This window comes from Cnephaeus nilssonii (assembly GCF_951640355.1).
Source record: "Cnephaeus nilssonii genome assembly, chromosome: 16".
In the NCBI taxonomy this organism is placed as follows: domain Eukaryota; kingdom Metazoa; phylum Chordata; class Mammalia; order Chiroptera; family Vespertilionidae; genus Cnephaeus; species Cnephaeus nilssonii.
The window spans coordinates 7208489-7226927 of NC_137087.1; the positions used below are offsets into that span (position 1 = coordinate 7208489).

The following is an 18439-nucleotide window of genomic DNA, read 5'->3' on the forward strand; positions in this document are numbered from 1 at the left end:
TCACCCATAAGGACATGACATATTTGCATGGAACAGCTTTTGCATGGAGGATATCTGCGAGGAGGGGAATCAGTGTTGAAAGGAACCAATGGTGGATTTGGAACCCCCAGACAGGGAACCTCGCTCACTCCCCGCATGTCTCCCCATTGCACTCCCTGCATGTCTCCCTCAGCCGCCGGCCTGAGTGTGCATGAGGCTTGGCTTCCTTTGTCGCCTGGCGACGAAGGAAGCCAAGCCTCCCACCCGCTCCACCGGCTCCGTAGCTCGCTGCCATCTTTGTGGCTATGGGCGCCGCCATATTTGTCGTGGAGTGATGGTTAATTTGCATATTACCCTTTTATTAGATAGGATGTATCTTTATTGTTGAAAGTATTACAGATGTCCCTTTGTTTTAGTTTTTCCCCCCCCATTGATCTCCTCCACCCTGCACCCACCCCTTCTAGGCCTTAGCCAGACTATTGCCTGTGTCCATGGGCTATTCCTATCTAATACATAAAAATCTAGAAAGATTTAGAGAAAATAAAATAAAAAATATGCCAGGTAAATATTGAACAGAAGAGGTGAAGTTGCTGCATGAATACTGGATACAGGCTTGAAGCCAAAACACAACTCATGAGATAAAGTTAGTCATTGTAACATAACAAAAGGTTCCTTTCACTAAAGAGATAAGATGGTTCCCAATAGTTATACACATAATAGAACAGTGTGGGGGTTCAGAATGAGCCTCACCAAGATGTGTCTCAGTGGTATGCAGATTTTTGAGCTAAGGGCAATTTTAGCTTCAGGCACAAGTGAAAATTCTGCCCCTCCCTTTAACTACCTAAAAAAAAATTGAATTAGAGGCCTTGCCCATAACAAGACATTATTCTATATAATAAAAGGCTAATATGCAACTTGACCAAACAGCAGAATGGCTGGTCGCTATGATACGCACTGACCACCAGGGGGCAGATGCTCAATGCAGGAGCTGTCTCCTGATGGTCAGTGTGCTCCCACAGGGGGAGCACCGCTCAGCCAGAAGCCAGGCTCATGGCTGGCTAGCGCAGCAGCAGTGGTGGGAGCCTCTCCTGCCTCCGTGGCAGCACTAAGGATGTCTGACTGATGGCTCCCGGACTGCGAGAGGGTGCAGTCCGAGCTGAGGGACCCCCTCTTCGAGTGCACGAATTTTGTGCACCAGGCCTCTAGTATACAATGAAATACAACTCAGCCATAAGATAAAATGCTGCAATTTGCAACAACCTGGTTGGATCTTGAGAATATCATGTTAAGTGAGATAAGATAGAAAACATCAAGAAGCATGTGGTTTCACTTATATGTGGTATATAAAACTGAAAGCAACAAATGAACAAGACAAACAAACAAAAACTTATAGACACAGAGAACAATATGGTGGTTACTCAAGGGAAAGGGGGCTAATGGGTAAAGGAGGTAAAATATATGGTGGTGAAAGAAGATTTGACTTTGGGTGGTGAACACACAATACAATATATGCTATGCAATTTTAACTAATGTCACCTCCAAAAATTTAAAAAAAGAAAAGAAATGCAAAGTCTCAGGTCCTACCCCAGACCTACGAAATCAGAAACTCAAGAGGGTGGTGATCAGCAATCTGTGTTTCAACTGCCCTCCACAGGATTCAGATACACAATAAATCTAAGAGCCACAGCTGTGCATCACATTGCCTCACAAATATTTTGAGAGATAATCAAAACATTTCTGGGAAAAAGTGAGTGGTGGTGTTATTTATACTATTGTAAATGCATTTTCATATGTTCAGGCTCTTCTGAATTAACAGGAAATAACTATAAAGATTCACAACAATCTTAATGTCTGCTTCCTGATCATGTACTTAACCAAACACTTTCTTGTGGATTACCATGAGCAGTCCAGAGAACAAACAAATCAGGTACAGTAATGCCAGAGTAAATGAACTGACAAGAACACTAGAACGTCACTAGCTAAAAATGCTTAGAGAAGAAAAGTATGTTATACTTAGGTGTGTTTTGTAGCATGAACAGGGAGCGGGGGCAGGAATCAGAAACATAAGAAGTTTTGTTAACTTGCACTGTTGCTTCTAGATAATATTCTCCAGACCTTGGTAACCATGAAAACCAGTATGACTACTTGATCTCCTTTGAAATCTAGTCCATAACTACTTATGAGCACTCGGTATATGTAAAGCATTGAAAAGTGGAAGAAGGGAACATGTCTGTTATTGCATAGAAAATAAGGCAGCAAGTAGGAGGAGTGTGTGTGTGCCAAGGGACAATATACTCTAATTGCAGGCAATAGTAGAAAGAACACTGATTTGGATACATTGCTCTGCCAGGGACAATCTATGTCACTCTGACCAAGAAAGTCCATCTCTAAATCACAAGTATTTATTTACAATAGAAATAATAACAATATTATTCTAGCTCAGAGTTATTTATCTGAAAAAAGGGCCGCAGAGGGAACAGCCCCAATCTATAAATATAAAAGCCTAAGTGACAGACCAATAGACCAGTCGCTATGATGCACACTGACCACCAGGGGGCAGATGCTCAATGCAGGAGCTGTCCCCTGGTGGTCAGTGTGCTCCCACAGTGGGAGTGCTGCTCAGCTAACCGCCAGGCGCCAAATACCAGGCTCACGGCTGGCGAGCGCTGCTGCAGTGGTGTGAGCCTCTCCCAATTGGAACTGACGGAGTGAACCTGCGGCAAGCACAGCGGGGCCGGGATGAGCGGGAGCAGCAGGCAGGAGCAGCAGGTGGCGTTGGACTGCCAGTTTCAGCCCAATCCCGGCAGGCCATGCCAAGGAACCCCACCAGTGCATGAATCTGTGCACCGGGCCTCTAGTATAAAAATATAGGACCTATTCAAAGTTCAATAATTATTCTCTTTTAGGTAAATCAAAGTTATGTAATATTGAAAATACTTCAATTCAAAATGTTTCCATTTCTAAAATTACTATTTCTATTATTTGTAAATGAAACATACATAATATGAATGAATGTGAGAAATATTTTAAAAAATTTTTAAAGATTGTATATAAAGTATCTTTCTTTGGGAGGCTTATCTAGCAAAAGTATACTGGCAGTTTCTTCTAAAACTGAAAATACACTTATCAATTTGACAATCACACTCTTGGGCATTTATCTCAGAGAAATAAAAATGTATGTTCATGTAAAAACCTGCACACAACAGTACATGGTAGATTTGTTGTAATAGCCAAAAACAGGAAACAACCCAAATATCCTGAAATATGACTATGATTAAACAAATTATGATATATCTACATCATGGAATACTACTCAACAATAAAAAGGATAACAAAATTATAGAGATGGAGAAGATTAGTGGTTGCCAGAAGTTAGGTGTTGGTGTGAGCACTGTGGTGATGGATCTTATATATGATTTAATCTCATGCTGTTTTATTTTGTACAGTAACATGTTGCACAGGCTTGTAGCCTAAGAACAATAGGCTATAAGATATAGCCTAGATGTATAGAAGGCTATATTATCTAGGTTTGTGTAAGTATAAAACATCTATGATGTTCATACGACAACAAAATCACCTAAGGATTCATTTCTCAAAATGTATCCCATTTGTTAAGTGGCACATAACTGTATATATGTATGTGCATGTGTGTGCATGTACATAAACTAGATACAACCTAGATGTCTAAGAATATGGGAATCATTAAATTCTCAAAAACTAGTTATGAAATATGCAGCCACTGATAATGTTGATAATGGTATAAAATTTTAAAAGAAAAAGAATAAAACAAAATTCAAAATTAGTTCCTATAAATGCATATAAAATAACCGGAAATATTTTTCACAAAAATAAAAGATAATTGTGTTAGTGTGACAGAATTACAGATATTTTTCTTAAACTTTTTTATAGTTGTCATATTATTTTCATAGTTAAAGAAATAAGCATACTCTTACCTTATCCCAGAAATCAACCAAAGCTGTAAAGTCCCATTTCTTAGAATATGCCACATTGTATTTCAGAATAGCATCCTATGGAAAAAGCATAAAGAAAAACCTCATGATAGAGTCAAGTGAATTATCTATGAATAGACTGTCTCCTTAATGAACTACTTCCAGTAAAATTCTTAATGCTAGACAAACTTCCTCCTACCATTAACTGTTCCACATAAGTAGCTATGAACCAATAGAATGCATACTAATTTATTATTTACTTAAGAAATGTGAGATTAGATAGGTCAAGTAATAACGGAAAAACAATTATTCTAAAACATACCTTCTAAATAGAGATAATTAATACAAATTAAGTAGACAAAAATTAGATCTTGAGGATTAAAAAATTAAAAATTATGATTTCTGGTCATTAAAAGGGTCACATTATGTATACAGACATACAATATATTTACAGTATTAAAATTTCAGCCCGGTCTGTGTGGCTCAGTGGTTGAGTGTTGACCTATGAACCAAGAGGTCATGGTTGATTCCCGGTCAGGGCACATGCCCAGGTTGCAGGCTCGATCCCCAGTATGGAGTGTGCAGGTGGCAGCTAATCAATGATTCTCTCTCATCATTGATATTCCTATCTCTCTCCCTCTCCCTTCCTCTCTGAATTCAATAAAAATATATATATTTTTAAATGTCATGGGGTCAGTAAATTAGGAAACAAATACGTGAAAAGGATCCCTGGTTGAAAGGGCAATAATAAAAAATAAATAAATTAAGAGACACTGCCTCAAAGCACAAAATGATATTTTCCCTTTTTTATCCACTATTTTTATAAGCTACATATTAATAGTTATCTTCCCTCAGCAGTTCACACAAACTAAGGATTTATGTAGAATGAAAAGTTAAAATAGTTCGCCATCTACTGGTATAACATTTAACTGTCGGAATAGGCAGTACTTTATAACGGGTTAGTGGTATTAAAAATAAGACAATAGGCCCAAAACAGAGACACATGCTGAACCCCACGTCACCAAACCAAACTTAATTACAGTTTTGGCTCTCCCATAAACAGAATCTTAAACCATCAATCAGGAATCACCTGGTTGGCACCAGTGAGGTAATCTGCCTGATAGACCCTTGCCATTCCCTGAAGGAAAGTGACCTTGCAACAGCCAATCCATTTTGCTACAATAACTTCCTTGTTCCCGCTCCCTTCTTTTTTATAAGTCTTTATTTTGCACAGCTCCTCGGAGCTCCTTTCTATCTGTTGCCCAAATGCATGAATCGTTGAATAAAGCTGTTAAGATCTTTAAAATGTACTCAGTTGAATTTTGTTTTTTTAACACCAGAGTGGGTTATGCATAAAATAATCCATTAGTTTTGCAGAAAGAACTGTTATTTACAATTATGTTTTATTTCATCATTTTAAATTTCTATTTTGATTATATTTTATAATGTGCATATCTCAATAAAGTAATAAATATGTAATATTTATAAATAACTGTTAATACTTATAATACATACCCCCCCAATTGTTTTTACTGTAAGTGTAGGTAAATCTGAAAAACACAGTTAGATCATTACTATAAATCTTCCAAATTTCTTCATCATTAAAGAAGTTTTTAAAAATTAACTCTGCCAAAGAGTTCCTAAAAAATACTTCATGCCATAGAAATAATCACCAAGCATCCTTCTAGGTTAAACACTGAGCCAACAAAAGTGTATATTGTTTACTTGGAATCAGGGGATATTCAAGTTCTTTCAAAAAGGGGTGGGGGTTGCCGAAACCGGTTTGGCTCAGTGGATAGAGCGTCGGCCTGAGGACTGAAAGGTCCCAGGTTCGATTCCGGTCAAGGGCATGTACATTGGCTGCGGGCACATTCCTGGTAGGGGGTGTGCAGGAGGCAGCTGGTCGATGTTTCTAGCTCTCTCTTCCTCTCTCTCTTCCTCTCTGTAAAAAATTAATAAAATATATTTTTTTTAAAAAAGGGGGTGGGGGGGGGGGACATCAACCATAAAATAACATGGCCAAAAAAATGTTTTATTTTTCTCTCACAGCCATAATACAAGATTTTCCATTAGGAAGAGAAAAAAAGAGATTTTAAGGATTTTTTTTCTAATTACTTGTAACTGATTTCAGAACCTCACACAAAGTATTAAATAGCAGTGTCTATCAACAGGTGAATGGACACACAATGCATATACTGGGACAAACAGCTGAGACACTAAACAACATGGATAAATCTCAAAAATCTTCATTCTACACACTGTGTGATTCCATTCATGTAAAAATGTAAACAAACCAAAAAAAGCAGTTGCCTGGCACCAGTGCAGAAAGAAGAATCAACCACAAAGGGGTAAAAGGAATCTTTGGTGGTGACAGGAATACTCTGTATCTTGACTGTAGTGGGGGCTTAACAGATGTATGCAAACCTCATCAGATTACATATTTTAAAAACATGCACTTTCTTATATGTAAATTATTCCTCAAAGTTGGTAAGAAAAAACACTTTAAGTAGCGTTTACACTCCTATTTAATGGGGTTTTATAATTAGTATTAACTCCTAACATTTACTTTTACTTCAGTCTTCAGGTCTCAAAAGTAGTCTACTATGAGGTTTCCTATCATTCTCTATTCAAGCTATCAATTTCTAAGTGAGTTTTTATTTCATAATTCATGATAGCACATTTCAATAAAGCACAAAGTCCACTCCTGGCAAATTATCCGACACTTCACTTATAGAAATACTAGAGGCCCAGTGCACGAAATTCGTGCACTTGGGGGGGGGGGGGTCCTTCAGCCAAGCCTGCCCCCTCTGACAGACTGGGAGCCCTCAGGAGATGTCCTACTGATGGGGAGCGGGCCTAAGCTGCAGTCTGGCCTTCCCCTGCGGGAGGTGATTGGGCTGATCAGGGGAAGGCACCAGCCCCATCACCCCACTCCTGCCGCCACTGTCACAGCCGCCAAGGTGTTTTCACCAACACGGACTCCAGTCCCTTCTCCATGAAAAAATGACAGCTTTCTTTAGGCACTTTCAAGATGTGTCTTTCATAGGATATGACATTTCTTTTCTTTCTTTCTTTTTTATCCTCACCTGAGGATATGTTTCCATTGATTTTTACAGAGCTTGGAAGAGAGAGGGAAAGACAGAGAGAAACATCAATGTGAGAGGGATACTTCGATTGGCTGCCTCCTGCATGAGCCCTGACCTGGGCCCTGGCTAGGGAGGAGCCTGCAACCTAGGTACATGCCCTTGATCAGAATCGAACCCAGACCCTGCGGTGGGCAGGCCGAGGCTCTATCCACTGAGTCAAACTGGCTAGGGCAGGATATGACATATCTTAGCCCTCCAGCAGCAGACCTTTGTTTTTCCTCCAGGAGTGTGGCAAAACCTTAGAACACTTTCTTAGGTTCTTATTACTCAAGTTACCAGAACACTGTGAGAGGCAGCTTACAGGGAGCTTAGCCAATGAGGCTTCAGAAAAGGTGTTTCTTCTGCAGTTCATGCACAGAGGATCTCCTGCATTGTGTCCCCAGGGCTTCTGTCCACTGGGCTGGGGGCATGCCCCAAGCTGCACTGCGGGGGGTGCCAGGGGCATGCCCTCAGCCCAGCTTCCCTGCTTTCTGTCAGCTGCGCTTCTGTCTGCTGGGCTGGAGGTGTGTCCCAAGCTGCACAGCATCGCTCCCTGGCCCAGTGTCTGTCCGCTTGGCGTGTCCCAAGTTGCGCTGCAGCAGCTCAGAGCTCACCTCCAGCCCACCGCTTTCTGTCAGCTGGGCTTCTATCTGCTGGGTCGGGGGCCTGTCCCAAGCTGCACAGCGCCGGCTCTGAGCAGCCCCCCCGGCCCCAGCGTCTGTCCGTTTGGCGTGTCCCAAGTCACACTGCAGCAGCTCAGAGCTCACCCCCGGCCCACCGCCACTTTCTGTCATCTGGGCTTCCTTCTGGTGGGCCGGGGGCGTGTCCCAAGCTGCGCAATGGCGGCTCTGAGCAGCCCTGGCTCTGAGCAGCCCCTGGCCCAGCGTCTGTCTCTTTGGCGTGTCCTATGTCGCACGGAGGCAGCTCAGAGCTCACTGCCGGCCCACTGCCTGCTTTCTGTCAGCTGGGCTTCTGTTTGTTCCAAGCTGCGCGGGCGGCGGCTCTGAGCATGCCCCCTGCCCAGCAGCCCAGCGTTCTGTCTGCAGCTCTTCCTCCCTCTGCGGCCTGTGAATGGGACGCTAGCGTCGTCACCATGGTGACGACGCTAGCGTCCCACCCTGGTGCTATGTGGGCCGCCATCTTTGTAGCGGAGGTAAGGTCACTTACGCCTTTATTAGATAGGATTACTATGTAAATCAACTTTTGAGGACATTACTTTTTTAAAAATTTTAACATCTCTATGTTCTCTTAACAACAAATGCATAAAAACAGCAAAAAGAGTATATTTACAGGGTGGGGCAAAAGTAGGTTTAATAATCCTGTTTTTAGGTCATAAAGGCACTAAGACATTGTTTCTCAAAAAGAGTTTAGATAGTACTCTTGGATGGCCTGTTTTGGTGTTTTTGAGTTTATATTATTAAACTGTGGTTTTAGAATACAAGAGCCAAAAGACAACACACTGTAGAATGAAGGCTGGTACTTTAAATAAATAAAAATGATCAGAAGATTGAGCCATTCTAAGATCCACTGCAGTTCAGGATGTCAAACTAAAGAATCTCTACCACTATCATATTTACTAGGTGTACCAGTTAATAATGGCGGATTTTGTAATCAAAGAAAACATGATAATTTCCAGAGAAACATCAAAAGTGCTTTATTCAAAGTAATGTCCATCGCTAGCTACACATTTCCATCTTTCAGGTAATTTGTGGATACCGTCCCAATAGAACTTTTCTTGTTTTGAGGCAAATCATTCAGAGACCCAATTTTCCACTTCTTCCTTTGTTTTGAAGTGCTGCTCAGAAAGTGCGCATGCCATCGATCGGAACAAGTGGTAATCTGAAGGAGCAAGGTCTGGTGAATACAGCGGGTGGGTTAATACTTCCCAGGCAAGATCTTTTAACGTGTCTTTAACTGGTTTTAAAGTGTGTGATGGTGCGTTATCATGAAGCAAAATTACTTTGCCGTATCTTCTGGCATATTCTGGTGGTTTCACAATCAAAGCGTGGTTCAAATTGATTATTTGTTGTTGGTAGTGATCACTATTAATGGTTTCACCTGGTTCTAGAAGTTCATAATACACCACACATTCCTGCTCCCACCAAATGCAGAGCATTGTCTTCTTTCCAAAGCGATTTGGCCTTGCAGTCGATGTTGATGGTTGACCTGGATCAACCCATGATTTTGTGCATTTGGGATTCTCAGAATAAATCCACTTTTCATCACCAGTCACAATTCGGTGCAAAAAATACTTTCTTTCGTGCCGTTGAAGCAACATTTTACTGACTTTTCAGTTTTCCATTTGTCTTTCATTCAGTTGATGTGGCACCCATTTTCCTTCCTTTCAAATCTTTCCCATTGCTTGTAAATGATCAGAAATTGTTTGCTGAGCAACGTTTAATCTTTCTGCAAGTTGTTTTTGAGTTTGACATGCATCTTCACCCAATAATGCTTGTAATTGTTGGTCTTCAAACTTTTTCGGTTGACCTGGACGTTCTTTGTCTTTCACATCGAAATCATCACTTTTAAAGCAGTTAAACCAGCATACACAAGTATCTTGAGATGGAGCATGTTCACCATAAGCTTCCCTAAGTATACGATAACTTCTCTTCAAAATAAAGTAATGAATTAAAACTTCCCGCAAATGCTCTTTTTATGGCACGAAATTCGACATTTTTAAGCATAAAAACATCTATGATGTTAACACCTTCAGCAAATTTGACATATGAAGTTTTGAAGCTTGCTGTCAATACAACAAAATAGCATACACATCAAATTGCATATATATCAACATATGTGTAACTCCATTTATTGAAAAAATTTCGCATTAGTAACGGTACACCTGGTATTTGCAAGTTAATGTTCTGCATACAGATCCCATCTTTGCATCTATCAACATTCACCAACTGTGCTTATAAGAAAAGTAGCAAATACAAAATGAAAATTTTTTCTTTATATAGTATTTTTTTAAGTTTCTCAGCATATTACTTTGGGGTTCGAATCAGTGGTTAAAAAAAACGTATGTGCAGAAGGTGGCGCTTCAGGCAACGGGACAGCACAGCCACTCTCTTTAAAGGGGAACCAGGAGTTGCTAACCTGGTGACTGCTATGAGCCACAACTCTAATGATCAGCTGCAGTTCTTAGAAAAAATCAATAAAGCTCGGGCCAGTGTTGCTCAGTGGTTAGAGTGTTGGCCTGTACACCTGTACACCGAATGGTCTCGGGTTCGATTCCCAATCAAGGGCACATACCTTGGTTGCAGGTTCCATCCCCTTCCCTGGTCGGGTGCATGCAGGAGGCAACTAATCTCTCTCTCTCCCTCTCTCTCTTTCCTCCCATATCCCTCTTCCTTCCTCCCCTTCCCTCCCTCCCTCCTACTCTCTCTAAAAATCAATGGGAAAAATATCCTCAGGTGAGGAGTAACAAAAAATATTCAAAAAACAAAATAAAGAGGGATTAAGAAAATGCCTGTCGCAGGTTATGGATTTGCTATTGTGATTATGGCAGCCTTTGATATGAATGACCCTGAAGCAGTGGTGCCCCAGGTGACGTCGGATTTTACATTAACTGCAGTGTCCACTTACTAAGAACCAATGTAGATGAAAGTGAAGTCCCACCTGTGAAGGAGCAACTTGCACAAGCTATGTTTGACCACATTCCTATAGGGGTGGGGTCCAAAGGTGGCATCCCAATGAATGCCAAAGACTTGGAAGAGGCCTTGGAGATGGGTATGGACTGGTCACTAAGAGAAGACTATGCCTGGGCTGAAGACAAGGAGCACTGTGAGGAGCACTGTGAGAATGCTACAAGCTGACCTCAATAAAGTCTCTGCAGGAGCTAAAAATATAGGGCTTCCTCAGTTGGTGACCCGAGGAACAGGTAACCACTATGCAGAAATCCAGGTTGTGGATGAGATTTTCAATGAGTATGCTGCTACGAAGAGGGGCATTGACCATAATGGATGGGTGTGTGAGATGACCCACAGTGGAAGCAGAGGCTTGGGTCACCCAGTAGCCCCAGATGCCCTGGTTGCTATGGAAAAAGCCAGGAAGAGGGACAAGATTATAGTCAATGATCATCTGTTGGCTTGCAATCAAATAGTTTCTCCAGAAGGTCAGGACTACCTGAAGGGAATGGCAGTGGTAGGGAACTAGGCTCTTCTATAACCTTAACCTGTCAGGCTTTTGCTGAGGTCTTCAGTACAACCCGATGACTTGGACCTACATGTGATCTATGATGTCTCTCACAACATCACCAAAATCAAACAGCATGCGGTGGACGGAAAACAATGGACCCTGTTAGTTCACATAAAGGGACCCACCTGAGCTTTCCTTCCTCACCATCCCCTCACTGCTGTTGATCATCAATTCACTGGACAACCAGTGCTCGGTGGCACCATGGGAACCCGCAGTTATGTTCTTATTGGCACTGAACAGGGCATGACCGAGACCTTTGGAACAACCTGTCATGGAGCGGGCTGTGCACTGTCCCCAGCAAAATCTTGACGTGATTTAGATTCCCAGGATGTCTCAGACAAATTGGCAGATATGGGAATTGCAGTTCATGTTGCCTCACCCAAACTGGTTATGGAAGAGGCTCCTAAGTCCTATAAGAATGTGACGGATGCAGTGAACACCTACCAAGATGCTGGAATCAGCAAGGAGGCCATTAAATGGAGACCAATTGCTGTTATCAAACGGTAGACTCCAATGACCCTTAATGAAGTGGAAGTGGACTAAAATACTCTTCAGATACCAAGACTCAAAACCTGCCCTAGCCAGTTTGGCTCACTGGATAGAGCATCGGCCTGCAGACTGTAGGGTCCCGGGTTCGATTCCAGCCCCAGTCAGGGGCATATGCAGGAGGGAACCAATCAATTGTTCCTCTCACATCAGTGTTTCTCTCTGTCTCTCCTCCTCCCTTCCACTCTCTCTAAAAATCAATGAAAAGCCCTAACCAGTTTGGCTCAGTGGATAGAGCGTCAGCCTGCGAACTGAAAGGTCCCAGGTTCAATTCCAGTCAAGGGCCTGTACTTGGTTGTGGGCTCATCCTCAGTAGGGGGGGTGTACAGGAGGCAGCTGATCAATGTTTCTCTATCATTGATGTTTCTAACTCTCTATCCCTCTCCCTTCCTCTCTGTAAAAAAAACAACAATAAAATATATTTTAAAAAATAAAAATAAAAATCATTGAAAAAATATCCTCAGGTGAGGATTAACAACAACAAAAAGACTCAGAAGCCTGACAGGTTCCAAAGTGTGCAGCTGTAACTGCCAATTGCAAATGGCTGACGGAGGCTGCTGCTTCAGGAGCCAGTACGGTAAAATTACCTTCTGGGAGGAGTCACATGGTCCCCACTGGGAAAGGAATGCATATGCTTCCTCCCTGGTTGTCCCACAGATTTTTAGGGAAATTAGGGGGTGGGGATAGTTCAAGAAACTGCCTTACTCGGCCACACAAGTCTTTAATCATCAGAATAAACTTCTTTACACCAAACTCTCTTTATACCCTGAGAGGTGTCATGAAGAACATTTTATTAAATGAGGTTTCAGGTTTCCTTTTTGCCCCCCTTTTGTCACATTGTCCATTCACCCACCATCTATCCCAGTGTTCGGAAAACTGCGGCTCGCGAGCCACATGCGGCTCTTTGGCCCCTTGAGTGTGGCTCTTCCACAAAATACCACATGCGGGCGCACACATACAGTGCGACTGAAACTTCGTGGCCCATGCGCACAAGTCGGTTTTCGGCTCTCAAAAGAAATTTCAATCGTTGTACTCTTGACATTTGGCTCTGTTGACTAATGAGTTTGCCAACCACTGATCTACCCTCTTCCCCTGCACTGAACAAAATCCTAAATACCACTCTTACTTGGAGAGTATCCATGGGTCATGTCAGGATGTTAGGTGATTGAATAATGGGACACACTGAAGAGAGAATATGTGTGGCAGTGTAGGAATAGGGACCCAAAAGAAATATAAGGCATCAGCTGGTATCTGTCATTAATTAGTCCTGGTCTGGGAAACTTTTCTTGAATAAAAACTTGCACAATAGTAGCAATATCTTTACATGGGTGCTAGAATCATTATAAAGCAGGAAGCTGCTGCATCTGTGATGTTGATGACTGCTTGTGTTGACAAGTTGACTAATCTTGTGCCACTAATTAGATTTCATGTTATGTACTGTGACACCTTGAAGATAAAGTTATAGGTTACTAAGGCCTCAGTTGAGCCCAAATAGCCAGTAAAATGGGAAAATCTAATAAAGCTGTAATGTGTTGCTAAAAAACAAAAAATGAAAAAAATCTTTTGTACAAAAAGGAAATACTGACTACAAATTGTTTTTACTGTGAAATGAACACAACTGATGTTTAATAATACTTCAAATGGAAAAAAATCAAATTGACATAGCTCTACGCTACTTGTGTAAAGAATTTATATCTAGTTTTTTGTTTGTACATATGTAACATTATACTAAAAATAAGTAAACTCTGGCAGACCTGGAGAAATTCTTCCATTTAAAAGGAGTACATTACAAAATTGAAAACCACTGTCCTTAAGAAATAAAATTTTCAAAATACATTATGGTACAACATATAAAAAAAACACCCACAGGAGTTATAGAAAGATATAGAAAACTTAAGAACAACTTATAAGTATAAAAGAAAAACAGTATAAAACCTGAGAAACTATCACAATAAATTAAGTCTCTCAAAGAAAATGAAACACCCCCCCCAAAAAAGAAACCCATTTTCATGGAAGTATAGAAATAGCTTACTGTTTATAGCTATAAAACTTCAAAGTTTACATAGTGTCAAAAATAAACATACACTCACCCACATTTTACCAGTAGCTATTAGAAAAACGATCTAATGAATGCCCCTACAGTCTTAAATGAAATATTTTAAAAAATAAATTATTGCTGAAATATCAGATTAATAAATTATTAAACTGCTAGAAGCTATATTAAAAGCAATAAAAAACAGAATGCTTAATGTATACTTTAATCATTATGAAACTCAGCTTCCCTTTGGGCAAATACTGCTGAAGTCATAATTCTTTCCTCATTTACTTTTGAAGACATTTCAGAAACATGATAATTCTAAAACAAAATAAAAGAGAAGCTTGAAAGGAAGGAAATTGGATGGGGAATAAGAAACAAAGTTCCAATTCCTGGTTCTCCAAATTACTCTGTGTGGCTCCAGGCAAGTAATTTACAACTCTTAATATTTCTACTCATTTCTTAGTGATGGAACAGAAACCAAGACTGTCTCTAAATAAGAGTTCCTCAGGAAGAAAGCACCTTGCATATAAATAATGCTGTTACCTGAGTACATTAAAAATCAAAAAATGTCTTTGAGGGAGGAGACACAGGGGCCATCTCTAAGAACTGAATGTAAGAGGCAAGAATAGCAAAAAGAACATACCTTCAGGTTTTGGGGTCGTGTGAATTTGTTGAGAAGTGCAGTCTGAATGAGCTCCCACCTGCTCCCTGCAGTTCGCTCACCATTCTTTGAGGAAAAGAAAAGACAACTACTCTAAGTTTTTTTGCATCATTGAAGCAAGAGTCAAGCAAGAATGTATTAAACTACCAAAGACTAAAGGAATATCAGCTTTGTTTTTACCTCATCTTCCACAGGGTACAAGTTTTGTTCTGAACAAGGCATCTTTACATGTTTATTGTCCCACAAATCTTTAAAATGTGTTGGAAAAGGTTTAGGAACTTCTCCTGCCCGCAAAAGATCTACCTGAAAGAGAGATTAACAACAAAACTGTAAGTGTATAAAAACTAGGTGTATCATCTACAAAAGAAGTCAAATAAAGCAGCCAAAGCAAATGCTATAAAATACAGACTAGCTCCTAGGGAAGAAACCTTCTTAAGCTGCTTAGCAGTTTCCACTCCTTACCTCCATTTAATCACTTGCCTGGTCTCCATGCTCTGGACATCTATCTCCATCCCATCTAGGCCTCTAATCCTCATTATTCCTTGCCTGAATTTCTGCCAACAGCCTTCTATCACTTTCCCTCACTCCGACTGTTCCCAGAACATTCATCCCTCTTTCACATTTCATGCTCATCTGAGAATGACATTATCTTTCTCAAGTATTCCCAGGCCTCTTTTTTTTTTTAATTGAATACAGTTTTATTGATTTCAGAGAGGAAGAGAGGGAGAGAGAGGTAGAAGCATCAATAATGACAGAGAATCACTGATTGGCTGCCTACTGCACACCTCCTACTGGGGATCCAGCCTGCAACCCAGGCGTGTGCTCTGACCGAGAATCAAAGTGTGACCTCCTGGTTCATAGATAGATGATCAACTGCTGAGCCACATCAGCCGGGCTCCAGGCTTCTAATCTTATGATGACTCCTCTCTGCCTATACTCTGATCCAAATGATATTCCCAGTTTTTAACATCTTGTCTTATCCAAACACTATCTGGTTAAACATTTATTCTGACCTTTAACACTCAACCCACTTTTCATTTCCTTTAAGAAGTCTTCAAAACTTTTAAACGGTATTTCGTTTACTCCCTCTTGTTTTATTAGGTCATTATCATAGTAGAGCACACTGGATTTTCCTTCCCCCACTAGACTCTAATCTTCTTGAGAACAATAATAATCATATTAACTCTGTATTCTGAATATTTACTGAAGAATAAAGCATGTATTTTTATATGTATAATGTACACACATATCCTATATAATAAAACGCTAATATGCAAATTGTCCCCTCGACCAGGAGTTTGACTGGGAGTTTGACCAGGGGGCGGGGCCGGCCAGCCAACCGCCCGTGGACCCTCCCCCAGGCCAGCCCGCCCGATCACCCTGATTGGGGCTGGCCGGCCGGACCCCACCCATGCATGAATTCGTGCACTGGGCCTCTAGTATGTAAATATACACATTTATGTTTGTATACACATATGCTATTTATAATAAGCATTCAGTAAATATTTGAGGAAGGAGATTTTAAAAATATATATATTTTATTGATTTTTTACAGAGAAGAGGGGAGAAGGATGGAGAGTTAGAAACATTGATTAGAGAGAACATCAATCAGCTGCCTCCTGCACACCTCCTACTGGGGATGTGCCCGCAACCAAGGTACATGCCCTTGACCGGAATCGAACCTGGGACTTTTCAGTCCGCAGGCAACGCTCTATCCACTGAGCCAAACCGGTTAGGGCAAGGAAGGAGATATTTTAAAAACACAAAAGTGGTTAGAGCGTCAGCCCTAGCACCAAAGGATGGCAGGTTCGATTCCCAGTCAAGGGCACAAAATAGACTTCAAAACAAAGACCATAACAAGAGACCAAAAGGCCACTACATAATGCTAAAGAGAATGATTCAACAAGAAAATATAACCCTTGTAAACATATATGCACCCAATAGTTGAGCACCCAAATATATTAAAAAAACTCTTGATGGACTTTAAGGGAGAGATCAACAGTAATACAGTCTTAGTAGGGGACTTTAAAATCTCACTGGCTAGATCTTTCAGACAAAAGAATAAACAAGGAAACAGAGGCCTTAAATGACACACTAGATCAGATGGATCTAACTGATATTAACAGAACATTTCACCCCAAAGCTACAGAATATACATTCTTCTCAAGTACACATGAACATTCTCAAAGATAGACCACATGTTTGGACACAAAACAAATTTATACAAATTCAAGAAGATTGATATAATACCAAGCATCTTTTTGGATCACAATGGCATGAAGTTAGAAATTAACTACAATAAAATACCTCAAAAACACTAAAATACATGGAAGCTAAACAGCATGTTATTAAACAATGAGATCAAAAAATTCAAAACTTCCTGGAAATAAAAGAAAAAAACACACAACCACCCAAAACCTATGGGACACATGAAAGCAGTCCTGAGAGAGAAGTTCATAGCATTACAGGCCTTCCTCAAGAAACAAGAAAAAGCACTAATAAGCTATCTAACCCTACAACTAAGTGAATTAGAAAGAGGACAGCAAGAAAAGCCCAGAGGAAGTAGAAGGAAGAAAATAATACAGATCAGAGCAGAAATGACTTAGAGACTAAAAAAAAAAAGTACAAATAAAATCAACAACAATGGATCTAAGAGCTGGTTCTTTGAAAAGATAAACAATATTGATGAACCCTTAGCCAGGCTCATCAAGAAACATAATGAAATCAGAAATGAAAGAGATGATATAACCACAGAAATACAAAGGATTGTAAGCAAATACTATGAACAACTATATGCCAACAAATGGGATAAACTGGGCAAAATGGACAAATACCTAAACCATACCATCGTCCAAAACTCAATCAGGAAGAATCAGAAAACCTGAATAGGCCAATAACAATTGATGAAATTGAAACAGTTATTTAAAAACTCCCAGCAAGCCCGGCCGGCATGGATCAGTGATCGAGCATAGCCCTATGAACCAGGAGGTCACAGTTCGATTCCTAGTCAGGGCATATGCCCAGGTTGTGGGTTCGATCCCCAGTGGGGGACGTGCAGAAAGCAGCCAATCAATGATTCTCTCTCATCATTGATGTTTCTAACTCTCTTTCCCTCTCCCTTCCTCTCTGAATTCAATAAAAATATATTTTAAAAAACAAAACAAAACACAAAACTCCGAGCAAACAAAAGTCCTGGGACCAGATGGATTTACAGGAGAATATTACCAAACATTCAAAGAACTAACACCTATTCTCTTCAAATTATTCCGAAAAACACTTCCAAGCTCTTTTTACAAAGCCAGCATTATCCTAATTCCAAAACCAGATAGACACTAAAAGTAAAAAATTACAGGCCAATTTCCCTGATGAAAACAGATGCTAAAATCCTCAACAAAATATTAGCAAATTAGATCCAGCAATATATTAAAAGGATCATATGCCATGATTAAGTGGGATTTATTCCGGGGATGCAAGGCTGGTACAATATTTGCAAATCAGTAAATGTGATATATCACATAAACAAACTGAAAGATAAAAATTACACCATCATATCAATAGATGCAGAAAAAGCATCCAATAAAATTCAGCATCCTTTTTTGATGAATCAGCAGCCCTAGCTGGTTTGGCTCAGTGGATAGAGCACAGGCCTGCAGACTGAAGGGTCCCGGGTTCAATTCCAGTCAAGGGCACATGCCCCGGGTTGCGGACTTAATACCCAGTAGGGGGCGTGCAGGAGGCAGCCAATCAATGATTCTCTCTCATCATTGATGTTTCTCTCACTCCCTCCTCTCCCTTCCTTTCTGAAATCAATAAAAATATATTTTTAAAAAACTCTTAGCAAAGTGGGAATACAGGGATCATACCTCAACATAATAAAGGCCATATATGACAAATCTACAGCCAACATAATATTCAATGGGCAAAAAAATGTGTTTCCCTTAAG

General features: G+C 40.5%; 1 protein-coding gene across 3 annotated transcripts in view; it reads right to left on the reverse strand.

Moving 5' to 3' along the window:
- The window catches only part of PARG (poly(ADP-ribose) glycohydrolase), a 184878-nt gene that overhangs the window by 151362 nt on the left and 15077 nt on the right, over positions 1 to 18439 (reverse strand). For all 3 annotated transcript variants that reach the window (XM_079793725.1, XM_079793726.1, XM_079793724.1), the window contains exons 5-7: positions 14677 to 14795; positions 14479 to 14562; positions 3933 to 4007 (exon numbers count right to left, since the gene is read on the reverse strand). In XM_079793725.1, the coding sequence (XP_079649851.1) occupies positions 3933 to 4007; positions 14479 to 14562; positions 14677 to 14795 (278 nt within the window). The remainder of the gene's footprint in view (positions 1 to 3932; positions 4008 to 14478; positions 14563 to 14676; positions 14796 to 18439) is intronic.